General features: G+C 41.6%; 2 protein-coding genes across 2 annotated transcripts in view; both read right to left on the reverse strand.

Annotated features, from left to right (window-relative positions):
* The window catches only part of cUnh1orf198 (chromosome Un C1orf198 homolog), a 387053-nt gene that overhangs the window by 104151 nt on the left and 255814 nt on the right, over positions 1 to 27088 (reverse strand). The gene's annotated exons all lie outside the window — the stretch shown is intronic.
* gnpat (glyceronephosphate O-acyltransferase) lies at positions 7702 to 27047 on the reverse strand. The gene is made up of 17 exons (XM_080743963.1): positions 26911 to 27047; positions 25877 to 26068; positions 25150 to 25326; positions 24485 to 24614; positions 21948 to 22075; positions 19324 to 19399; positions 18819 to 18970; positions 18190 to 18320; positions 17501 to 17751; positions 16423 to 16524; positions 13979 to 14155; positions 13569 to 13648; positions 12693 to 12833; positions 11426 to 11525; positions 10628 to 10721; positions 9837 to 9898; positions 7702 to 8058 (listed from the first exon to the last, which is right to left on the reverse strand). Exons 1-17 carry the CDS (start codon positions 26932 to 26934, stop codon positions 8015 to 8017), a joined length of 2061 nt encoding a protein of 686 aa, XP_080600089.1. The 5' UTR covers positions 26935 to 27047; the 3' UTR covers positions 7702 to 8014.

A 27088-nucleotide genomic window follows, 5' to 3' on the forward strand; every position in this document is an offset into this window, starting at 1 on the left:
AATGCCCTAGATGGGAGGAGTCAGTTTACTAGGCTACAAATGCCCCAGCATTTATACAGCACTTTCACAGTGTTGGCGAATGGGACCTGTTTAAGCAAATTACACAAATCTATCATCTACACAACCATTACCCTAACATTAACTGTTGAGCCATTAGGCGTCCGGAGGGCATTCCATTCAATCAATCCACTGCATACACCCCTCTGGGCACAATACCAGCCAGACACACGTTCAGCCAGCCTGCAAAAACAACATGCATCTAAACTACTTACAGTAGGGGTCTTCAATGTTTTCAGGCCAAGGACCCCTTAGTTGAGAGAGAGATGAAGCAGGGACACCCACAACCTCTTCATAGATTCCATATAGTTTCATCGTTTGACAGCACAATCATCAGTGTATTTGGGATTCATGTTAATTTGTGCTCAATGTGTCAATTTGTGTGCTCTTTTCCCCTCTACACCAAACCCCTAAATAGCCGATCTACAAGCTTGAAGATCTGCTATTTTTGGCTACAGTTCTCAGAATATGGACACTAGGGTTCAAGTTGTTAATATAAAAAGGATTGGAAGATTTGGAGGACCCCCTGTAGTAACTCTGAGGACCCCCTGTTGAAGACCCCTGACTTACAGTAAGCACTATTTTCGTTGTATGAGTGTTTAGCTAAAATAGTGAAAATACATAAATCATATTTGAGAAAATAGTGAATAATGACATGCATGCCCAATAGGGGTAGAATGTGGTTAATAATGCACATAAAGACTATATGTATGTCTACTCTACATAGTACAAATCACCCTTAAATGAACCCTGCAAAAACTGCACTCATAGAAATGAGGGACAAGTCACCCACATCTTTGGTTTCTTGGGCGGTTGTTAATGTTAGGAAAACATCAGGTCTAAAACAAGTCTATTCAAGAAATGCCTTCCTCTGTGTGTGTGTGTGTGTGTGTGTGTGTGTGTGTGTGTGTGTGTGTGTGTGTGTGTGTGTGTGTGTGTGTGTGTGTGTGTGTGTGTGTGTGTGTGTGTGTGTGTGTGTCTTCAATATAGTATATCACAGTGCAGCAGATAAAGTGCTGATATGGCCGTGGCTGACAGTGTTACCACACCACCAGGAAGAAATATGAATGGATGGAAGGAGAGGAGAGAGAGAGAGAGAGAGCGGCAGTGAAGGAGAGAGAGCGAGAGAGAGAGGATTGGGTGGGTGGACGGATGGATGGATGGGATGGTTTGATTAGTAAAAGAAAAACTTTCTTAACCACTTAAGCGCTGTCCGCTTCTTCGTACAACAAAGAGCAAAAAAATAGCTCCCAAATGGATCGCAATGTGACACATTGTGAGCTATTACAATTTGCCCAAAATAGGGTTACATTTATTAAACTGTCAAATGAAAAACATAAATCAATCAAACATATCAGACTGTCTACACATCCCAAAAGGAAGTCTGTCTGACTAGAAGCAGGGATAAAGCATCTCCACCTAGATAAAAAAATAAAAGTTATGACCAGAGGGGGTGAGAAACCAAAAGCAGAGGCATTGATGTCCCATCCCCTCCGGCAAATGGAACCCTGTATGGCTAGTGGATACTACTCTATAATACTAATTCTGTCTGCACTCCTTTGTATTTGTCACTGTATATTTGCATAGAGCAAAATGAGATCTACATTTAACCCATCCTAATGTAAGTATCGGGAGCAGTAGAGGCAATGTGGTGTGGTGACTAAAATGACGTGTGTGTGTGTGTGTGCGCGCGACTGTGCGTGTGTGCATGTGTGTGTGTGTGTGTGTAAGAGAGGGAGTGGGCAATATGAATGAAAAGTGGATGGATTTGCTGGTACCAGCTCTCTTACTCAGCAGCACCATGACCAAAAAACATGATGAAAAATGCTGCCTGATAGGATGTGTATCTTTGTGTGTGTGTGCGTGTGCATGTCGCTTGAGTCCGCTATCAACAAAGTACTCAGAGAGAGGCAAGCCTGACACCTAGGGGTACAATGTAGGTTACAGGAGCAATACACCTCAATACCAGCTGTAGTAATAATTAACTCACAGTATTAATATAATATAATAGAAATGTTGTTTCCCAACCCACTAATTCTAGACTAAGCATTACTGTTCCATCCCTGATGTAATTTTTTACAGTTTTGCGGGACATTCGTTGCAAAGAATTGTATATTTCTGAAACAAGTATCAAGTAGACTCAAAATCTGTTTTAGGCACTACAGTAGTTCTCAGATATCATCCATTCACATGTAGCCTATTCACTCTTTGGAGGTGACAGGACTGATGGTTCAGGATTGAGGAGTTAGAGACTCATCTCCAAAGTGCCCTTGTATCCAAAGTTTTAGAAAAAAATACTTCCCTTTCTTTTGATATCCATGAGGAATTATAAGCACTTCTTTAATATATTTCAGCCAGGTTTTAGAGCATTCCTTAGGAAAGAGAATGCCCTCCGTAAAATTGCAAATGATCTCCTCCTCATTGTGGATGCTGGCGAATGCTCCATTTTAGACTTCAGTGCACCATGCAAGTCTGACTGAATAGCTTGAAGACTGGGTGATTGTCACAAACACTGCACTCAAATAGTTCACTGTTTACCTGGCTTATAGACTGCAGGTTTCTGTTCTAGGAAGTTCTTTATTGTGTTAGTCACAAATATCTCAATATCGGAAATAGCATCACAATGTGATGTGTCGTGAGCTTGTAATTCTTTTCAAAAATACCAAGCCGAACAGTTATATCTAAATCTCATGCCATGTCACAATATTGATATACAATTTATATTGTAATGCAAGTGGCACCCTCTATCCCTATTGCCATTGCTAATCATAGCCATTGATAGCAGCATCTTAACCTTTTCAATGACTGACAGAGGTATAAATTGAGCAATGTCCCAAAGCCGTCTTTAACTTAATGATCATAAGCCTGACATTGATTTATTTGGCCCACTCAACTCCATTAACCTGATTCAGCACAGTGTTGGCAGACTTCTGGCCGGTGTTAAGCCTCCTGCTAGCGTGGTTTGATCCAAATCTTTGATTCAGGTCTCTGTTTTGATGAACAAGCAAAAAAAGCCTGCTCACTCTAGCTTCCCCACAGTTATAAATGTTGTCAAAGTCATGTCTTTTTTTATGTTTTGCTGACCCTGAGTTATCTATGCTTTCATTTCATCTCATTTAGACTACAGCAACTCTTATCTATGTCAGAAGTCTTTCCTGTGTGCAGTCGGTGTGCAATATTGCAGCAAGGCTTTTAAAGCTATTCATTTAACCACTTAAACCCTGGCCTGTGCACTTTGTTGACTGGCATCCCCCAATTAAGGGTCTATACTGTACTTGGTCCCCCGCTTCTACCGGAAGTAGGCCATCTACAAGCTCACAATGATCATTCATGGCCATGAACTTGACCATATTGAACAAACTTGTAGATGTGCCATTTTCAGTGAATGCACAGTGCCATGGCATTGGTCCGAAATCTCATTGTTCCTACATCCCATTAGTCAGAATCTGGTGATGTGAAAATACTATGCCTAAACCTAACCTCAGTAAAACTATGCCTAAACCTAACCCAAACCCTAACCTCAGTAAAACTATGCCTAAACCTAACCCAAACCCTAACCTCAGTAAAACTATGCCTAAACCTAACCCAAACCCTAACCTCAGTAAAACTATGCCTAAACCTAACCCAAACCCTAACCTCAGTAAAACTATGCCTAAACCTAACCCTAACTAAATTCGAACTAATGAGATGTAGGACTAATGAGATTTCGGACTTATGGGCAGTCCCCGAATGCATGCCTATTATGACATGCCCAGAATAGGGATTCTAGAGTTGGGGTTAGGATCATGAAAATATGAATTTCAATGTACTTCACTCCAATTCATATTCTGACTAAAAGTCCTCTCCTAAAGTGAGAACCTTCCAATCAGTTTGAAGTAGTCAACAAGACTAATTCAAATATAAAGATCATCTGACATGACACACGTTCTGTGGATTATGAGCTGCTGCGGTGACGAGTTGACGGATGACACTTTACCGCACGCGGTATGCTGCCTGCTCCATGCCTGATAGCTGTCAGCTTCACGTCAGTCAGCGGGGGATTACTGGGTGGAGGGGCCATGCCAGCGATCGCCCACTCACTTGCACGCACACGCATAGAGGCAAACAGTCAAAGTAAACATGTTCAACCCCTATACAGCTTGTGCTGTAACCCATATGGCTTATTATTTGAATATGTCAAGTCTGTGACCTCATAGCTGGCTATACAGCCAGTCATGATCATCAAACATATAATTCTCCAAATGTCTGTCTGTCTGTCTGTCTGAGTGTCTGTCTGTCCGACTGTTTCTCCTCGGTGGCTGGAGCAATTGATCTGAATCCGCATGACCATTAGCATATGAACAGACCTGACATAACTGCGAAGCCCGTTTGTCACTTTCACAAATCGTATGCTGTATATTAGCATTTTTATCATGTATCTATTCTGCATCTAGCATGAGGCATATCTAATTCTGCATCTAGCATGAGGCAGCATTTTTAACCAGCTGTGTGTGTGTGTGTGTGTGTGTGTGTGTGTGTGTGTGTGTGTGTGTGTGTGTGTGTGTGTGTGTGTGTGTGTGTCTGTGTCTGTCTGGCCCTGTTACAGCACCACCAGGAGGCGGGTTTGAGTAAACATTTTGCACAGTACTCATACAGATTTTGTCCAAAAATCATGAAGAACGGTACACAGTATCATTATAGCCATTAAACGAAACAGGTATTTCTTACGTTGATGCTCCTACATATTATCATGCAAGCACCAGTTAAAGTTACTTCCCATCCCTCATATACTGTGTGCACAGTGCACACCCCATAACCCACACACTGCACATCATTTTGGAGCTCATATCTTCGAATGGGTAAGGGCTAGTCTCTATTAAATGTTATTTAATATTTTTGTGAATATATTACAGCAGCCCTACTGTCCCTCCAGACTGCAATTAGGAGGTAGAGGCCCATGACGAATCCGTTCATATCAATGTGCTTCTATCGGCTACACATACTGGTCTGATACACAGTGAAAGACTCTACCTTTAGTTTAGAGCTGGGGTCTTCAACAGGGGGCCCGGGAGCCCATGTTTCTTTTTTACATTAACCACTTCAGCCCTAGCATCCCTATCCTGAGATCTACACTGCAGGCTCACACGACGACTCGCAGCATGAGGCGTTGTGAGCTTGTAGATCTGATATTTTCGCCAAAGAGGTTTGGTGTAGAGGGGGCAAAAAGAGCAGATAAATTCCTACAGAGCCAACTATCAAGTTAACATGAATCTAAGATATTATTAGAAAATATCTGTAAACAAAAACATGAATTTACACAACACCGATGACAGTGCTGTAAAACAAGTCTATGAAGTGATCTTTGAAATCTAGGAGAAAGTTTAATCTGCTAAAATATTGCAAGGGTCCTTGGCCTGAAAAACATGTTTTTTTTTACTACACACACACAGAGACCAATGCACACAAACAGAGATAAGCTACACTCAGCATGTACGCACCCCCTCACAAACACACACACACACGCACGCACGCACGCACGCAAGTGGACATGGCCTACAACATAAACAGACAAGCACTGCACAGGAAAGAAACGTTTCTGCTAAAGCATGGGTGACCACCTGTCACCCTGTCGGGACAGTCCCCAAAATGGAATGTTTTTGTCCTGCATTTCAAAGATCATTGTTTGACCAAAGTGGTGGACAGATATGGGCGGCCCAACAACATAGCCATTGATCACCGCTACCAACAGGGCTAAAAAAGAAAAGGAAAGAAAGAGTACATATATATACCCTTGTTATATCGACCAAGGGTTGTTTCTAACATCCTGTAGCAACACTATTAATTCACTATCCTTAACACTCTTTAAGTGCAATCACTTAACCTACTATACCTTTAACCACAGAGCAGACATAACGTACTGTATATTAGAAAACTTTATTGACACATTACATTTCATTAGCTTTGTTATTCAGTACTTCTGAATCCACTCAAAATTTAACAGCACATGTACAGTCACACATATCAAACATAATGGCTGTGGTAAAAAAAAAAAGGGGGGGGGGGGGGGACAACAATATTAGATTTACTTTTACCAAAAGAGCACCACAGACAGACAGTAGAGAGGCTATAAGCTAAAGAAACATGAAGCTAGAGTCCTTCTTTGGCTGAAAGGGATGTCAAGAGATAGAATTGCACAGCCCGATAGATATCTCTTTAAAATACCCTAAGCTTTAATAGAATATTTATTTAGGTTAACTTACATTTCAAGTTTCATTTTGTTAATTGGTTCTTAGAAATATGGGTTTAGGCTTAGAGCTCCAATATGACATGTCAGGGATTCTTCATCTTTCCTATTGGTAGAAAGAGAAGATGATGCCACACGATTGAAAGTAATAGCTGAAAACCTCACAAGATGGTGCCACCTGTCCACTGAACTCAATGGACTGAGGCAGGCTGTCACTAGTTCTAAATACCATGAGTTGCATTCCTTCCACTCCTTGTAACAAGAGTGTGTGGTATTGTAGGAAAAAAACTAATACTTCCAAAATAAATATCTTTAAAAACTCAGTGACTGACTAATGACTATCAAACTCAGTAACTATCAAAGAAGATTTGGAATCAACAATATTAGGTAGCTTGTGGTAACTGCATTTCACCTGACAGTAGTACTTTTGTATCTCTTGTGGCAATTGATTGTGTTCTTGTTTTTATGTAACATTGGCACTCAACCTACATTAGTAAACTGATGTGTCTAAAACATTTAGCTCATCATATTTGTCTCATATTTGTCTCATATTTGAGTTAGTGCACACTCAAGTGTTTCCACCCATTATTATTAATCGCAATATGTGTTACACATCTAGAAAACGTGAACATAGGATTAGGCAGGACCTATTGCTTGAAGACACCTGCAGAAAAATGCCAACACAACTCTATACCAGCTGATGCAACCATAAGTTAGAAATTTGTGAAATAGCTGGTTTAGTGTTGGGATGGAATGTAAACCTGAATATATAGCACATACAATGGACTCAGGACATTTTGTATAAGAAGACTTGACAAGTACAGTAATATAAGAAGACTTGACAAGTACAGTAATAAAGCATGTGATAGGAGTTCATGAAGAGTATTTCCATTTCCATTATTTTCTTCAAGCTCGGACCAGTCCTGAATCTGGCCCCCAGTCACTGGGTAAATCTCTTACTCACCCTTTTCACTTAAAAATAAAGTTCTTCAGAGACTGGGAAAGAAACCATTCAACCCAGTTTTACGATAGGAAAATATCCAAATATACTATCCCTCTTTGGATCCAGAGAACACGACCCACCTCCCAACAAAAACTATGGCAAGGCAACAGTGTTTAAAGTTCAGAGAAACCTCAAATGCAGAAATAAATACAAGAGTGCCATACAAAAGGGAGAAAGAAAAATTTAACAAAGCCCCTGGCAGAAACCAGGAATCACGCACATAACGGCAGTCTGGGACTTACATTCAGAGGAAGGCCTGGGCAGGTTCCACGGAGTGTTAGTGAAGAAACATATCATCCCCTTTAAATGGCGGTTGCACTTAGAGAACCTTTGTAAAAGGTTGCTTGTTTCAAACACTGTTATTCAGCCAGAGATCTTAGTCAAAGACCTTATTTGACATTCTGTTAGACAGGAAAAAGGCAGATAAACGTTTGTGTTTGACAACATTATAAAATAAAAGAAAACTAACTGAGAAGAGAAGAGAAGAGAAGAGAAGAGAAGAGAAGAGAAGAGAAGAGAAGAGAAGAGAAGAGAAGAGAAGAGAGCTGTCCTTCAGATAACGAGTCTTCTGTGAAGTCCCTTTCAGAAAGTAGCAAAGACACGCTGCCTCTGTAATCAGCCGAATGGAGCTGCTCTGCGCTGGGAACGTTGGTGGAAAATGTGGCATTATGCTAATAGAGGCAAAGAGAGCTGACTCTCCCAAGTTCCTTCTAGCCCACGGTGCCACTACATTAGAGGCGAGCGAGGACAGTTTTCTGGGTGGGAAGTTTACCTCCTGCGGAGAGAGAGAGCAAGAGAGAGCGAGGGGGTGCGGGAGAGAGAGAGAGAGTGAGAGAGAGAGAGAAAAGCAATAGAGAGTAGGGGAGGGAACATTTAGGGCCTCAACTGTGCTGTGTGAGATTGTTTTATTGTAGCAGTCGTCCAGGCAATACAGCTGACACATCAGAACATAAAAGCTTGTGACAGATTTGATTCTGAAACTGTTGGTTCCCATCACTGGCTGAGACACACAGTGCTTGATCATAACCATCACCACAAACATTATGGCATTTCTGCACGGAGGAGCTGGAAAAGGTGCTTGGAATTGAAAATGGCCTAAAAGAAAAATCTCATTGCTATGTGGAAAGGAGGGAGATGGAGAGCAATGATTCTCAAATATTTGAATGAGGTCCATGTACTAGTGGCATTGGAAAGCACAACACAAATACTGCAGGGAATGACTTTCTAATCACTCTCTGTTATCACTCGGTTCTGATATGTAAGAATGATCACTTCGTTTTGATGTGAGAATGACAAAACTGAAGAAGCCAAAACTCAAAAGTCATGTATATAATTATAATGATAGCTATCCCCAGCAGGCAGCTTGTGTTTGACAGAAGCATTTAAAAAGGATTCTTGGTTTAGTGAATTATGTTCATTGTAACTTCACACTACATGATACTTCTAGGCTTTTAACCAGGCCACGCAGCAGATGCTAAACCCAATACTGTGAACTTTTTTGCAGTTTCACATTGGCTTACAATTGACTCTCACTCAATTATATCTCCATTGCTTTGACAACTAGCCAAACTGTAAAAGAATGGACTTATGCTGGCTGGCATGTACAGTTAGGGCAGCAACAAAGGAACAACAAAAGAATGGACATTTTTAAATGTCTCTCAGTTTTTCTGTCTGCGACCATCTTATCTAAAAAGTTAATGGCTGGATGGACATGGAATTTGTTCAAGCTCCCAAGAAGAGAAAAAACATACACCACCATCAGTCCAAATTTCCATTTTAAAATGAGCGTATATCCTGAACCCTTAGTCGTACATACATTACACAAACTTGCTGTGCACATAGATGCTCTCAAAAGAAATAACCCTTTTGATTCTGGTGTCCCTATGACCTGTCCTCTAGTCTAGCGACACCATCACGCCAAAGATTCAAATGAGCAAGCTACCAGAGGTATGCATTAGAGGGTACTGTAGCACGGGTCTTCCAGGACCCGATTACCTTAAAATATTGACTTGTCCCTCGGGTCAGGGTAGGGTAGAGTCTAATTGCTTCGGGTCTGTTCGGGGCATTCCAAAATACATTTACCCGCAAGGATCCGAGAGGACCAGAGATTTTAAAAATATACTGTGTATTTACCCTTCAACTTTAAAATATATATTGTTTTTAATGAGACATGGATTGTAATTACGCTCTCAAATCCATATTATTGTCTGTTCTCGCTTAATGAATGAGTCCCGTTCAGCACAGCCAATCTCAAGCGTTGCACTGCTGCTGAAGTGAAAATCATGGAGGTTTTTTAGCGAGGTGAAACGCAAACAAAGGCCACCTGGAAGATGCATGTTGGAACGTAATTTATGGGAGCATATGTTTCCGGACATTATCTACAGTGCGTGCGTTCATCTTGTTTATTATATATTTTTGTGTGCAATGCTTTGCTTTGAATTCATAAAGTCACTGTACATAGAGTTTTACACTAAATGGAATTAATGTCCTTCTGACAACATCATTGTAAGGATAAAAGTCACAATAAGTCTCAAGGCAAAGTTTTGCTCTTACCTAGGGTGTCTTCCAATGAGTTGACCATAATCTTGTTCACTTTCAAAGTCACCTGGTCCGATCTGGAGTAATGACATTGAAGCACATGATTATTCTCAACAAAAATAAAGTCTGAATTGCAAATTCACAAAGCTCTACAGTTTTACTTTGGGGAGGCCAAATCAGTCAGTTTAACCACTTGAACCCTAGTGGCCCTATTCTGGGCATGTCAAAATATGCAAACATTTTGTGAAGACAGGCAAACATTCAATGAAAATGGCAGATCTAGAAGCTCACAGCTCACAGAGATTTTGTGTAGAGCAGGGGTCTTCAACAGGGGGTCCGGGACCCCTAGGGGGTCCTCAGAGTTACTAAAGGGGGTCCTCCAAATCTTTGTGTGATAGAAACCTTTTTCTCTTGTTTTATATCAACCACTTGAACCCTAGCGTCCATATTCCGAGAACTTAAGCCAATAGCAGATTTACAAGCCCACAATGCCTCGCAGAGCTTGTAAATCGGCTATTTTCGGCAAAGAGGTTTGGTGTAGAGGGGGAAAAGAGCAGACTAACTACAGAGTGAAAGGTCAAGTTAATTAAGTAGGCTATTGGCTGTTCAAGTGGTTAAATATCTGAAATTGACATGAATCCAAAATATACTGAGGATAGTGCTGTCAAACATGAAACTATATGGAATCTCTGAAAAGGTTGTGGGGGTCCTGCTTCATCTCTCCATCAACTAAGAGGTCTATGGCCTGAAAACGTTGAAGACCCCTGGTAGAGGATAAAGGTCACGCATGACCGAAGGATACACACCCTTTGACCTTCCGTACGGCACCCAACCTCAGCAGGGCAGCCAGTGCATTCTTCTGGAGGTCTGATGACAACACCTCGCTGTAGCTCAGACCACCTGGGTAGGAGACACACACACACACACACACACACACACACACTATACGTCTACTCTGTGTGAAAGGAAGATAGGACACAGAAACAGACAGACAGCCATATTCATACAGAAATATTAAGAGAGAGCATGAGGGGCACAGAGAGTGTGAATGCAAGAGAGACAGAGAGAGACAGTCACATGTTTCTGGTCATGTGTGAAATGTAACTAGCTTCCCATATATCAGACACTGGTTCTAGCAGGTGAGTTCATTTATGAGACAGTGGCTCCATCGCTAAATGCAGGCAACGCACACACACACATTCTATACACGCACGTCGCACACATTCCCTGTTAAGTAGTTAATAAACCTCACTATTATCACACTTTCCTTCACTGTTTCAGCAGTGCACTTGTGTTATATTTCCATTTATACATACATTCACACAGGAGTCTGAAATAGAACCCTGCAATATTATTATACAGAAAAATGGCACACCTATTAGACAGAGAGTACTGTAAATGGCTTCTCTCTGCATTGCTGATGGATGTACCGATTTGGAATGTTAGACCCTGTTTGAGTACTCGACACGTTTTGTTTTTGTTGATCAATTTGCATGAATTGTTGGCCTCAAGGCCCCGGCTGAAACTGAGAACATTACAGCACGGCAGTGAAGGACAGAGAGAGTGATGGATAAACAGAGAGACACAGTGGGGGGGGGGCGTACCTGCTAATATGAGTTTAACCATGAAGCTTCGAACAGCGGGGACAAATTGCTTCTCTGTCAAACTGTCAGTGGCCTCTTCGAACAGGAACCGACACACCACCTGGACGGACACAGACAAACACACACACCCACCCACACAGTTACATGTCTGCACAAATTATGTGATGACAGCACCCTCTTGAGGGCAACTGCTGTCAAATACAGACACAAACCATTTTCGGTACTGAGTGGTGTTGGGGAAAACAACGACTCATGTAAGAATCACGATTCTTATTATCAACGATAATTTACTGGTTTTTACTCTATGGTGTTTGTGATATGAAATGTAAGCTTACAATAATTACAGTAAACATTATCTTGTCTTCAGCTCAGGTCTTCAAATCGAAATTGAATCTAAAATCGTTTAGATTTTTAAAAATCTATTTTTAATCGAATTGTGTCCCAAATAATCGGAATCGTGAATCTTTCCCATCGAGTACCTATTGACTGGTGAATCTATGATCAGCACTTTCAAGTCTGCCCACAGCCACATTTTTGATTGATTGATTGATTATTTTATTAGACAAAAATGCAGAACAGTACAAGTATAGTCAATACAATAGAAATGTAGTTCAGTACAAGTACAGTTAAAACACCCTGCCTAAAAGGAACATCCCAAATAAGACCTTTTACAGTATTTTTTACATTGGAAGTCCTCTGTATTTAATTCATGGACATAATGAATTGCAAGCACAGAAAACTTTCAATAATATCGCAGTAATAAAAACACTATATGTACAGGATATGGGGAAACAAGGGGGTGGGGCTAAGGTAAGGGGGGGGGGGGGGGGGTGCACACTTCTCGCCTGTCTATGGGAGTAGTGATAACTACCTCCTTCTCTAGCCTTCTGAAAGGTGAGTTTTCACGGCAGTTTTGAAGGATGCCAGCGAGCTACGGTACATGTTTTAAGGGAGGTAGTCAAGGAATTCCACACCTGGGTGGCAGTGTTGTAGGAGGAGAATTTACATCAACTGAGGAAATCCCATAGAATTATGGATATCTTTTGGACCAAACTGTTAGTCACCTCTGCAGAAATAGCCAAACTATTGTCGAAAAATTGAAAATCGACAAGCTCGCGACACATACAGTAGCAATGCATCGTGTGTGTGTGGGGTGTGTGTGTGTGTGTGTGTGTGTGTGTGTGTGTGTGTGTGTGTGTGTGTGTGTGTGTGTGTGTGTGTGTGTGTGTGTGTGTGTGTGTGTGTGTGTGTGTGTTGTGTGTGTCACCTGGTATCCCTGTAGGAAGGGATCCAACAAGGCGGTGAGGAACGCCAGTGTTCTCCGTCCTTTCTCTGTCACCAACAGCTCCTGTTGTGACACCTGCAGTGCTGCCGTCTTCAACAGCAGGTAGCAAGCCTCCTCAAAATCCTGCACACGGTCAGAAAAAAAAGAACATTCAAACGTGTGTGTGTGTGTGTGTGTGTGTGTGTGTGTGTGTGTGTGTGTGTGTGTGTGTGTGTATGTGTGGCAGAGTTTTCAGCAGGTCAAAAGTTCACAGCACTGTCAGGCAGTCACACACCGCACTCGACTCTGTGCATAACTATAATCTGACTTTTCCTAATCTGATGTTCAAGTTCATTTTCCCATAGTTTCATTTTATTGGTTCGGCAGCAGGTTTAAAAACCAGAAGCATACAGAATGCCTTCACATGTGATTCCAATTAAAATCTGAAGTGCTGAGGCAATCAAACAACTTTGGAACAGGAAAAGGGTATGCCATTTTCCGAAAGCTAGGACTACAGTTATGCACAGATAGTCATTAAAGATGAATGTGCAGACGAGGCTCAAGGACTTGTGTTGTTTTCATGTGACGTTCAAATACTGTGGCTACAGACAAGTCTAAGTCTTTAGTCCTCACCTTTTCTGCCAGCTATTTGACATTGAACAACATTTTCTAAAAAGCAGAGACTGAACAAAAGAATGTTCATTCCATACAGCCTAATCACTGAAAAGAGATACTTATAGAGTATTGTGAGAAAGATTACATTTGTCTCGCACGCACGCACACACACACACAATAAAACAAGCACTTGCCTTGCCTTTTTAACTGTATTTGAAACAAGATATGGGGGTAAAAGTGGATACTTTCCATTTAAAAAGTTACCTGCACAGTGTCTCCAGGACAAAGGATGAACTCATTGGAGAACATGTTTCTCAGGAAGCTAAACGTGTTGAACACTTCCTCTAAAAACACACAATAGTCAGAGTTAACTTAACATTTTAACAGACAAAACAATAAAAAAAACAAATGTAATATATGATATAATATATCATTTCTGAATCAGACCTAAGTTTTGATGATGACTTGCTTCCATATATATATTTTTGTAATTTTTCACAGACCTTGATGTTATTCTAGATTCTATTTACCCCTCCAAGCACAATGTCTATCTAAACAGGAAAGCATCAAACATAATAATAATGATAAGACGAAAGAAAACAACAATGCTGCCTTGGTCTTCAACAGGTCAACAGGCAAGACGCAGGGCCGCTCCATGTGTTTGTCCACCTCACCTTTGTGGGTGGAGGAAGCAGTGTGGATGGCCGTGGCCAGCAGGGCTGGGCGGAGGAACACGTGCAACACCTGGTTCCTGTAGGAGGCACAGGACAGTACTGTGACCGCCTGACCAAACAGCTCCTCTTCTGGGCTGGTGGCGACGCCACACTCCCCTGCTCCTCCCTGACCTCCTGCTAAAAGACAAGGTCAAAGAAATGTTTTCAGTCGTCTTTGGAAGCGACATCAGTGGAATTGTCTCATCAATGCATGGGATAAACACAGTGAAATGGACAAGATGCATGAAATACACCGTAAAACTGGCAGCATACAAAATACGTTTTAAAATGTATAAAATGTTCAGTGAGGACGGAATTTGAGTTGCTTTGAGTGCTGAATGATAGATCCTGCCCAATGTACACAGTGATGTAATGGTGATTTTCCCCTTGGATCTCCATGCTTTGTTTTCTATCACCCACCGAATGCAATTTGACATATTGGTCTCATACATTGTGCCATTTCTGATGAAAGACAATCTTTTCAGAGGACAAAGAGTGTGCTAATTTCATCTCTCTCCATGAATGATCGGAAATCTGGTTCCGTTTGCAGTTCCTCAGAGAGATTTACAGGTGTTAGTTGCCATAACTTCCTCAGTCAACCTTTCTTCAAAACTCGCTATACGTTGTCAGCAGACAATCGGAAACAAAATAAATCACAATTTCTATCCATCTCAATGATGTCAAAGGCAATGTGTAGACAATGTTTCTATGCTCATACATATTCTTACAATAAAAGTGATGTATTATCATTATACCACAAAGAAGATGTTCTCTATTCTGTTCATTGTGAAGCACAGAGAGTGCAGAATAGAGAGCCCTCTAATTCAGTGGTCCTCAACATTTTCAGGCCGCGACCCCCAAAATAATCATATTTTAACCGGGGACCACCCACCCTGACGAGCACTAGGAGTTGAGGCATCACATTTTGTATAACACTGTTCTATTGTTTGAAATAGCAGATCTACATCGGCAATTTTCTCAATTTCTCTATTTTGACAATTTGGCCAATGTTTAATTTGTCTTTTCTTTTTTAAAGTCCTTAAATTGTGACTTTTGAAATGTGCATATACCCTCTACATACTGTTCAGAGAGAAAACAATGTTGCACATTAAGTTAATCATCTGGGGACCCCCCAAAATAATTTGGGACCCCCCTGGTCCCAAATTATTATATATGTTATATATGTTGTTATATATATATTATTGTCTCCACCAGCCGAAGGCATGGGGGAGAGTATGTTTTCCCCTTCGTCCGTCCGTGTGTCCATCCGTCCGTGCGTGCGTGCGTGCGTCCGTGTGTCCTCGCAGTTTGTGTGCAGCTAATCTCAGTCGCCGTTGGCCCGGTCGCTGCCAAAGTGAGCACACACATTCCCTGGATGCCAATCTAGAACCTCTGCCCTACATTTTTCAAATGGGCTTTTTCTAGCGCCACCTAGTGGCCGATGTTCGCAAAACACATTTCTGTGCACTACTCTTACAGATTTCGTCCAAAAATCCTACAAATCGGTAGGCAGTATCTCGACAGTCATGTGATCGACACGGATCTGTCCGATTTTGCATATTCCATCCTGATTGGCTAAGATTGGCTTCCAAAGTTTGTAGGATTGAGCCGTTTTGAACAAAATGCCTCAAATCCCAAACGCAAAGTGCAATTATCATGAAATCGCACACACACGTTCCCACCAGGTCGAGGAAGACATGCCACTTCAAATTTTTGAAATTAGCCTCATGGTGGCGCTATAACAGGGCGATTTGTGGTTTTACCTATAACTCCACCAATCAGTTTCAAACTTTGTAAGCGCACTCGCTAGAGGCCAAGGAAAAACCCTTTCCCTGCATTTTTCACATCAGCCTTTTATAGCGCCACCTTTGGGCCGACTTATGTAAAAACACATTTTTGGATATTACTCCTTCAGATTTTCTCAAAAAATAACACAAATCGGTACACAGTATCTCTATAGTCAAGTGATCAAGTCTGATCCGTCTGATATTTCATATTCCATCCTGATTGGCTAATATTAGCTTCCAAAGTTTGCAGGATTGCTCCGTTTTTGAACAAAATGCCTCAAATCATCAACGCAGCTTGCGATTACCGTGAAATTTGCCACACATATTCCCACTATGTCAAGGAACAAATGCTACCCTTTTCACATTGGCCTGTTATAGCGCCACCAGCAGGTAGACATTAGCAAAACACATTTTTGGAACACAATGCTTCAAATCATGCATGCAGCGTCCGATTGCCATGAAAGGTCTAAGGTGAAGAACATATGCCACCCTTTTTACATTGGCTTATTATTTATACAGTAGCACCACCAGGACGCACAGCCTGGTGGAGACCTGTGCTCGGAAGAGCACTGCTTCTAGTTATATATGTTGAGAAACACTGCTCTAACATATACACACCTGGTTGTCCCAGAGCCAGGTGGACACGGCCGTCAGAGACAGTGACCAGACCTGGATGGAGGGCCAGACTGGACAAGACCACTTCAGAGGGAGCAACATGGTCTGGAGGAGAGAGACCGACAGACAGAATTGGTCAGAGTAGTCGGATAGCAACAGCATGAAGAGGAAGGGCAATGAAAAATAGTGACACAGGAGGGAAAGGCGAGAGAAGACAGGTTTAGAAAACAAGCAGGTAACACATCAACATTTTGATGTACGTACACAGTATCGACTATTTCTGGGAAGATTTAGGGATAAACTGAATCTTATATGGCCTAATTGTGGACAGACAAACGGCCTTCGCTGCTCATCTAACAACACAATCTCAAACAGCAACCGTGAACCACATGAAATGGGAGACACATCGGATTGGACATTAGATAACCCTAACCTTAGCCATGTTTATTGTAGTTTGGACATTGTTGCAATTACCTCCCTCCATCAGGAGAGACATAAAATTGACTTACTGTAGTTTTAAATGAAAAGAAAATGAGTATACTAAATATTTGGGTTTTTTAATTACTAACAGCTCTCTCTACCTGAAATCCTGTCATACATTTTTAATGTCTTTGTTTTCTTCATTAGTTAAGCAGTAAAAATGTATTGTAATGTGGCTGTAAACGGCCTGTATGCACAGTATGTCATTGTCTGCACATTATTCCACCAGAGGGTGCTGCAAACACCAATTACAGCTCAACTAAGCTGCCTTGTTTACGTTCTTATTTTTTTAGCCAAGAGTTTAGAGTGACTTAAAATAAGGGGGCTTTATTGGCTATGACAGGACGGCCACACTGCACTAACTGTATACCATTAAACTAAAATATCCAGTCTGCAAGATTGGCTCACGACACACTGGGAGCTTCTATATCTGCTATCTTCACTATTTTATAAAGATTCAATGTTTGTAAATGTTAGTAAAAACTTTTTTTTTAAAGAATTTATGGAAGATTTTTGAAAATGTTCACCAATGCCCAAAGAGGGATTCCAGGGTTAATGTGGCTAAACACTAACATCTATAAACAGTGGCATCTTTCCTCACCAGGCCAGTGGAGGAAGGCGCCGTGGTCACGTGCCAGGGCACGGAGCCAGAGGGTGTGCTCGGTCAGCTCCTCCAGGGCCATGCCCTGCTCCTGCCCTGCCCTGGCTCTCTGGCAGTGGTTCTGGAGGAGAAGAGAGGCCATCAGCACCCAGGGCTTCAGCACCATGTTCTCCTCCTGCGAGCGCACCAGCCTGTAGGCCGTGTCGTTCACAAAGCTCTGTGTGTCATCACTGGGTCTCCTGGGGATGTGTCTAGAAAGGGGATATTTATCATAAGCAAAACAGTTTTAATCATCGCACTACATCAGTGGTTTTCATTTTCAACCCTTTTCACATCAAGGACCATTATATTTGAATATTTTGTAGTCATTGGATAAGATTTTGTTCACAATGCCATGCTGAATTGATGTTGGTGCCATAGAACGATTTTCTAATTGTGTAGGCTTCTTGTAAATTGAGCAATGCAGGTGTTTAACAATAATTTAACTCTTGAGAGCGTAAAATGAAACCAAATGGACCCGTAAGTAAGTGTCCATTTGGTTTCAACAGACATGCATACTCATACGTGTCAGGGTATTGTCATCGGTCCTGTCTAGTGCGTACTGTAGGTCTATCACAATGATTACATGTACAGTGTGATTGCAATTGTTTGTGGTAATCGCAATCATTTAGCAGAATTGTGTTGCATACCTAGGCATGAGGTTGAAATGGGAGCGTTTGACTCTGCCTTCTGCTAAGCTTCTGACAGACACGGGTTGGCCAAAGTACACGTGGATGCTTCCGTAGTCTTCACTGAGGACCTTCCTGGCTTTAAACAGACCCTGCAAAAGGGACATGGACGGACTGAATTATGCTACTGCTGAATATACAGCATATTTACAAACCACTTCATGAAACAGTACCACATCATCGCAGAAAAAACAAACTCCATTATAACACAAAATATGTTTTACTTATTTGCTGGATACAATTGTATTCCCATAGGAGTTAGAAACAGTTTGATTGTATGTCAAACTACAAATACGGTTACAACATATGGGATTACAGTATATATATATGGACTTTATACGAGATGTTTTTTTATCAGTGTGCTAAATCTTTTACTGAATTGTAATGCACAACAATTTAGATTTCATGACTTTCGACAATTCTTCAATCTATCTCCCCAATTTAGTTGGTATGCAATACCCCTACTGTTTGGTCTGGGAGCGAGTCCACCACGTGTCTCCTCCGATACGCATGGAGTCGTAAGCTGTTTCTTTTCACCTGACACTAAGCAGTTGATAATTGTCAATGTATCAGCTCCTGTAGTGACTCACAGAGGTGGACTCTTTGGGTTTGGGCACTCCCAGGAGCTCCCTGGCATAGAGCGATTCCTCCAGGATCCTCTCGTAGCTGATACTAACTGGTACAAGACTGACGTCAAACACCTCGCCTTTAAAAAACGGCTCCATCACTATGTTCAAAAGACCTGCAGCCAAGGAAAGCCAAAGAGAAATGAGATAAATTAACACATTGGGTGCATGTTGTAATATCGATAGAACATGTTTTCTCTCACCCGGAAAATAAAAATTGTGACTGTCCACAGCTTAGATACGGGCTGGTGAAAAAAAGCATTTCTCTGCAATCTGGAGATAAATTCCGCAGATCTGGTCACTTGCAAATGCAGTGTGAGCAGTCGGGCCAAAAGATCAGATTTGAGAAAAAAATCCGATTTAGGCTAGATTTGACTGCAGTCTAAATCCAGCCTAAATGCTCGGTCAAACAAAAAGGATCACCGCCAATAGGGCTGCACCGCTGTAAGCTATGTGTTTTTTATCTTACCTAATTTGGGAGTGAGAGACTTGCATGTTCTGCTTCTCGTTCCTTCTAGGAAGAACTCAATTGGTGCAAATCCATTCTGGAGGGTCAGGTACAGAGAAAAAAAAGATAGTGTCTTAACATTTGATGTGTTTCCACAATTAAAAATAAAGATATTGTATTATCCATAAGTTCAGCAGCACATTGATGAGAATCTCATGAATATCATTGGTCAACTAATAATCACGTCACACTGATCAATAGTAGAGCCCAAATAATAGCCGATGTGTACTGATTTCAACCTGGGTGTCTCTATTTTGGGCCTGCCATTATAGGCAAAGATTTTCAACATTTTTCATAAGATTTTGAATAGGGCTTAAGTGGTTAAATAAAATGGGGTTCAGTTTATATGGGTGCAATTTATATGTACGTGTTTGCTGGTTTATTTTATAATTAAAATACAATGTTCTTTTCATATATTGAAGTTTAATATAATTTATACGATAAGCTAAGCCCTTCCAATATTGATACATATCACAATATATGTTTAGGTTTGGAAAATCGCCTGTGAAATTGTCTAGCCTAGTTAATGTTCATGAAATTGGTATTCAGTTGGCATTCTCAAGCATTTAAGAAATATGACTTAGTAATTGCTTTGCAATATGAATTTAGAATCAAATTAAACGCTGTGATACTTTTAAATCCATAAATGCCAGATAAATGCCAGTCCCAATGATTGGAGAGGAATAGGCCACTGATAATTAAGGAGTAGTCAAATCCCTGAAGTAATTAAGTAATTTAGTTTAGATTTTTCCATATCGTCCCACCATTATTAGACGACTCATCAATTGATGAGATTGACTGATGCTTCAGGCTGGCAGTTACAAAAGTTACAAAACGACCAAGCATGACCAGCTGCATTGCTCCTGAGTAGCTGTTGAAGTGTTGCTCAAGCCACACACTGCGTAAATGATAAGGGTAGAGTTTAAATAAATAGCACAAGGAACTGGTTAACCGCAAGAATGAGTTTTACTTCCTTATACAGAACAAAGAAGGTCTCAGCAAGAACAGTCACCAACGTCATTTTAGGCTCCATGGCCATCCGCCATGACACTTTGGGTGGCGGAAGTGCCGGTTACACCCCGCCATTCCGAAACACCGCCATTCCGAACATTGACTTACATTGTTAGCCTAACCCTAACCCTAACCCTAACCCTAACCCTAACCTAACCCTAACCCTAACCCTAACCCTTTCGGAATGGCGGTGTTTCGGAATGGCGGTCCGTTGCCGGAAGTGCCACCCAAAATAACATTAGCATCTATGAGCACTTCGTCACTTCCGCCACCCAAAAGTGTCATGGCGGCGTCCCATGGTGTGCCAACTTCCGGGTGTTGTCCGTTCCTGCCTAGTCTCGCGTGGCCAGACGGTTGCCTCCGCGATTTGGTCAAATGCTCCCAGCATACAGTCTGGCGCATCGAAAGAAGAACGATGAGTACCGGTGTTGGGCGGAAGTGAAGCCCCCACGTCACTTCCGTTTCAGTCTCACATCAAATATATTTATCATTATTGCGACCGTCAGGGAGCAGTTTACTATGAAAACCTCCACCGGCCGTCCGTCGGTCGGTCGGTCGGTCGGTCGGTCGGTCACACGTCACACGTCACACCTTTGCCCTGCTCATATCTCCGCATCAGTATATAGGGCTTGTTTGTTTATTGTATGACATCACGCCACATCATCAGCTGTGGACTCTGTGATGTCATCGTATCGCATCAGTATATAGGGCTTGTTTGTTTATTGTATGACATCACGCCACATCATCAGCTGTGGACTCTGTGATGTCATCGTATCTCCATATATGGCCATCTCCGTATATGGAGATATAAGTCGTCCATGCCCAAGTATGGGCTGGTGAGGTCAGACTTTGTGTGATGCGTAGGTTATCTCCATATATGGAGATTCAACATTCCAGGCAATGCTCTCTTCCCTGGTGAGAATTGCCCCTTTATATAGGGCTTGTTTGTGTATTGTATGACATCACGCCACATCATCAGCTGTGGACTCTGTGATGTCATCGTATCTCCATATATGGCCATCTCCGTATATGGAGATATAAGTTGTCCATGCCCAAGTATGGGCTGGTGAGGTCAGACTTTGTGTGATGCGTAGGTTATCTCCATATATGGAGATTCAACATTCCAGGTGTAACTATGGCTACCCGTATGACGTGAGAGGTGGAGGTTGTGATATTTGTGGAGATAAGCGACCAACGGTCGCTTATCTCCCGATTAGGGAGTCTTACTGGTATAAATAAAAATCATATAAGCATGTTTCGCTTGCTGCTTAGCAGAAATGACATTTTAAAATATATTTTTTTTGAACGTTAATGCCCGTTTCCGATACTCGCCGTTCGGGAGCTGCTGTTCCAGACTCTATATAGCATTCAGAGATTGTGGAATAGTTGTCTGGCTACGCGAGACTAGTTCCTGCCTAACCTTCCTTGATACAGAATGGCATAGGAATTGTGGGGAGAGAGAAGGGTAGTGCAAATGTTTTTTTTTTTTGCTTTTTCTTGTAGTAGGAAATAGATATTAGTCACGGCCCTGTGTTTTAGAAACAAACACATTTCAAGCAGCCTGCAATCCTTACCCTGAGCATGGTCTTGACGTACTCAGAGAACGCAGCCCAGTACAGCTTGTCTCCGCCAAAAGACCGTCGGATGAAAAACGCTCCAGACATACGCAGCATCTCACCCACAAGCTTCATCCCCATGAAATCTGCAGAGATGTTAATAGCTCAGAATTACATAACGCTTTTCTAAGTAACCAAAGTCGCTTTACGTAAGGGAAAGGAGGAACCAAATTTATTAGGTAAAAAAAGAGAGACAAAAGTGCTAGAATAAAAACGATAAAGTGTTGTGAAATCATACTTATTAACAGTTTTATAAATATGATAATTAATGCTGATCCTTAAGATAAGATGTTTTAATGCTTCTAAGAATTATCAATACTGATCAACGATTACTGGCTTACTGCCACAGACCAATTTAATCTACGGTATGTCATGGTGCCCAAAAATATATTGTTTACTAGAAGCAGTGCTCTTCCGAGCACAGGTCTCCACCAGGCCGTGCATCCTGGTGGTGCTACTGTATAATAGGCCAATGTAAAAAGGGTGGCATATGTTCTTCACCTTAGATCTTTCATGGCAATCGGACGCTGCATGCATGATTTGAAGCATTGTGTTCCAAAAATGTGTTTTGCTAAAGTCTACCTGCTGGTGGCGCTATAACAGGCCAATGTGAAAAAGGTAGCATTTGTTCCTTGACCTAGTGGGAATATGAGTGGCAAATTTCACAGTAATCGCAAGCTGCGTTGATTATTCGAGGCATTTTGTTCAAAAACGGAGCAATCCTGCAAACTTTGGAAGCCAATATTAGCCAATCAGGATGGAATATGAATTATCAGACGGATCGGACTTGATCACATGACTATAGAGATACTGTGTACCGATTTGTGTGATTTTAGGATAAATCTCAAGGAGTAATATTCAAAAAAATGTGTTTTACATAAATCGGCCCAAAGGTGGCGCTATAAAAGGCTGATGTGAGAAATGCAGGGCAAAGGTTTATCCTTAGCCTCTAGGGAGGGCGCTTACAAAGTTTGAAATTGATCGGTGGAGTTATAGGTAAAACCACAAATCGCCCTGTTATAGCGCCACCATGAGGCTGATTTCAAAAATGTTAAGTGGCATTTCTTCTTCGACCTAGTGGGAACGTGTGTGCGCGATTTCATGATGATTGCACTTTGCATTTGGGATTTGAGACATTTTGTTCCAAACGGCTCAATCCTACAAACTTTGGAAGCCAATCTTAGCCAATCAGGATGGAATATGCAAAATCGGACAGATCCGTGTCGATCACATGACTGTCGAGATACTGCCTGCCGATTTGTAGGATTTTTGGCCAAAATCTGTAAGAGTAGTGCACCGAAATGTGTTTTGCGAACATCGGCCACTAGGTGGCGCTAGAAAAGGCCCATTTGAAAAATTTAGGGCAGAGGTTCTAGATCGGCATCCAGGGAGTGTGTGTGCTCACTTTGGCAGCGTCCGGGCCAACGGCGACTGAGATTAGGTGCTCACAACGTTTTGCGAACATCGGCCACTAGGTGGCGCTAGAAAAGGCCCATTTGAAAAATTTAGGGCAGAGGTTCTAGATCGGCATCCAGGGAGTGTGTGCTCACTTTGGCAGCGTCCGGGCCAACGGCGACTGAGATTAGGTGCTCACAACGTTTTGCGAACATCGGCCACTAGGTGGCGCTAAAAAAGGCCCATTTAAAAAATTTAGGGCAGAGGTTCTAGATCGGCATCCAGGGAGTGTGTGTGCTCTCTTTGGCAGCGTCCGGGCCAACGGCGACTGAGATTAGGTGCTCACAAACTGCGAGGACGCACGGACGGACGGACAGACGGACGGACACACGGACGGACGGAGGGGAAAACATACTCTCCCTCAGCCTTCGGCTGGTGGAGACAATAAATGAACTATAATCTTATATGAGTAACAACAACTGCCAAACAAAATTTCACAAACATAAGAGAAGACTAGGCTTAATGCGTAAAACAACATCAAAACAAGAAAAGTTTAACAAAAAAAGTGTTTTGTTTTTGTCCCTGCAGGAGGCTAGCAGTCTATGAGATGGTCTGTGTATGTGTCCAGAGCTAATCTCACAAACCGATCAGCGGCAAGCATTGTTTGCACTCTACCATAAGCCAAAGAAGTACTTTCACTAATGTTTTTTCCAAATGTTTTTTGTTTATATATACAGTAACTATTAATAATAATATTATAATAGTAATCAACAGGATTTGATCACGCTGAAATCTTGACAAATCTTTTAGTCATGTGTCGTAGATATAGTACATCATGGCCGACTGATGGCCAGACACATGCCATTCACATGATATGAGGGTAGAGATCCACGTCGGAGCCACGTCCTTTCTATGTGGGTCCCCAGATCTACATCATGTCCTTGTGTTTTTTTCCTCAAGTCGGTTTCCTAATTGCGTATTTGCGTGATTGCAAAATATATTCCTAAAACAATTATACTTCGCAGTGATGAAGCGCTGTGATTTGTACAAGATAACAGATCTTCTGGGGTCAGTGTAGAAAGAGCTGCTGTTGCTCTTACCCATTCCCGCAGCGATGACAGGCAGGGTCAGGTCGTAGGTGTACAGGATGTAGGACATGAGCAAGAAGTCCATGTAACTGCGGTGACTGGGCAGCAGAACCACAGGATGCTCCTGGATGGCCTGCTGGAGCTGACAACACACATGATGCGACACTTTAGTGCAGTGGTTCTCAACCATTGGTCCTTGAGGGGGTTCCCAGGTGGTCCCCAGCAAAATGATGGGAGAGCTGGTAACCAAATGGACCCTTATAGATCTTTAACTCTTGATAGTGTCAAATGAAACCAATTTTACGCTCTCATCTGCATTACTTAATTTATGAAGTCTACACAATTTTAGAGAATGTAGAAGAATTATTATTTTTATCAACGTTTGCCTGTTATCTCTCCTATAGCACCAACATCAATACAGCAGGGAATTGTGGACAAAATCGTATTCACATTCACATTTTACAGACAACAAAATATTCTAAGTTTTGGGTCTGAGAGGCTAAATCTCATCAAATGGTGGTCCATGGCTCAAATCTAGCAGAATAAATAATGGAACTTGATATGAAAAGGGTTGAAATAAAAAACACTTCTTTAGTGTGCTGTGCTGTGTTGGATTTGGGATGAACAGTAGACGATACCTGGGTTTGAATGTACAAAAGGTGGTAACACAAACTCACTCTCTGAATGCCCTCTTCATTGACACACACACTCCTGAACAGCGCTTTGAAGGCCTTGCTTAGAGCGAAGGCGAAGAAACGCACGGTGCTGAGCTGCTGGCTGTGAGCCATCTCATCCAATATCGACGACGCCTGTTCCTGGACCACGTCAACAGCCGTGCCCGTTTCCTTAGACACCTGCAGTACGGCAATCAGAGTCACAGGGAAAGTTTATGGATGACTTAACCACATAAACCTAAAAGATCCCTATTCCGGGTGTATCATAATAGGCTAACATTAAGAGGAGACAACAGATCTACAAGCTTACAAGGCGTCACATTGGCTATATTGTTATTGGTTATAAATGTCATAAACCAAGTAGGTTTTTAACATTTATAATACTTCAGGTGGCTTTTACAAGCCTGGCTCTGCAGAGAAGGTACCTTATAATCGTCAACACAGAGATTTGAGATGTTGCTCATCATCATAAGGCAAAACTAATGCCAGAGAATTATCCAGAGAATAAATTATGCTATGTGCAGATTACAATATTATTGGGGTAATATCTTACAATACCTTTATTATACCGAACATCAGATCACCTAGTCACACAGATTTCTTTGCACAATAGGCTAATCCAATGTGATATAATGTACAGATTTCAATGTCTTAATTAGACTATGGCTTTTCCTATTAAACCTGTCTATTGGCTAGTAATCAATATATTTAAGAAATGCTATGCTAGTACCTGATTGATGACATAGTGCAACTGGTCAGACTGGAGCACCAAGTTCTTGAGCATGCTGGGTTGACAGGGAGTCAGTCCTTTGTATAAGACAGGTGCGTAGCATCTGAGGGCAAATCGCAGATCACTGGACTTCCTCCTTTCTTCCAAAATATCCTCAAAGTCATCTCTTTTCCTCAGCGCAGGGTCCCTGTGCTGTCAAATGAAAACCAAAAGCATGATATAAATTTAAGGTTGAAAATAAATTATACCTGTATTGCATTTACTTACTCAACTGAACTGTCCCAAGACAGAACCTAGACTTAAGTTGTGGTACATTACTACATTCAATAAGTATAATGTAAGTAATAATGACTTTTGATTGATTGATTGATTGATTGATTGATTGAATATTGTTTTAGACAAAAATGGAGAACAGTAAAAGTGTTTGAAATTGGAAATACTCCAGTAAAGTAAAAGTACCTCAAGATTCTTAAGTAAATGTAGACTACTTAGTTACTTTACACTGTAGTAATTGCAAGAATGGACAAAATAATTGCAACTTCTATCTGAGCACGCAAACGACGTGACTCGTTTATTGCACACACTCAGTCATACTAACAACACAACATTCACACCACTTCCTAACCCCCGCCCACCCTGTGGTGATTAACAAAGCCATAATGCACCATGAATACAAATAAACTAAACTAAATAAACAGAAGCTGTATGTTGGCTCCAACAGTAATACTTTCTCTTGATTACAATGTCCAAAAATAAAGTAAAAGACAATAAAGCCTCTATAAAGTGTATACCTGTTGTCTTACAGTAGCCTGCCTTTTGAAATCTTTAGTTTTTAAACCCAGACAGTGCAGCGCTATATTTACACGACACAGCTATCACACAAACAGAACTGACGCATTACAGATTCATGCAAAATGTGTATGAAGACATCTGTGTTTGGCTGTGATTGTCAAATGTCACATCATGTACTGGACTAAATGGACAGCTGTGCAGTGCTAGCCTAGCTGTTAACCACCAATGAATTCAATACATACCGAGTAAAGAGACTTTGATGCCATTCTTCGGCACGACGTATAAAAAACGTAGAGGTTGTTTCGCTGGGATGTCAAAAGGGTTGTTAGAAGATCACTATTTCACATATAAAAACATCTGTGTGTGATTTGTGTCAACGCCCAGCAACACTTCCGCGTTTGCTACAAGCTACGGTGGCTG

This window comes from Nannobrachium achirus, assembly GCF_963921795.1.
Source record: "Nannobrachium achirus genome assembly, chromosome: 16".
In the NCBI taxonomy this organism is placed as follows: domain Eukaryota; kingdom Metazoa; phylum Chordata; class Actinopteri; order Myctophiformes; family Myctophidae; genus Nannobrachium; species Nannobrachium achirus.

What these genes read in the sequence shown, in the direction of transcription:
- gnpat (XM_080743963.1), bottom strand. Translation starts at nt 26,934, where the DNA reads ATGGCATCAAAGTCTCTTTACTCG. An exon ending in TGTCATCGCTGCGGGAATGG is followed by an intron (nt 22,076 to 24,484) that starts GTAAGAGCAACA and finishes ACATCTCTGCAG; the next exon opens with ATTTCATGGGGATGAAGCTT. An exon ending in GGTTAAACTCATATTAGCAG is followed by an intron (nt 10,722 to 11,425) that starts GTACGCCCCCCC and finishes TCTCCTACCCAG; the next exon opens with GTGGTCTGAGCTACAGCGAG.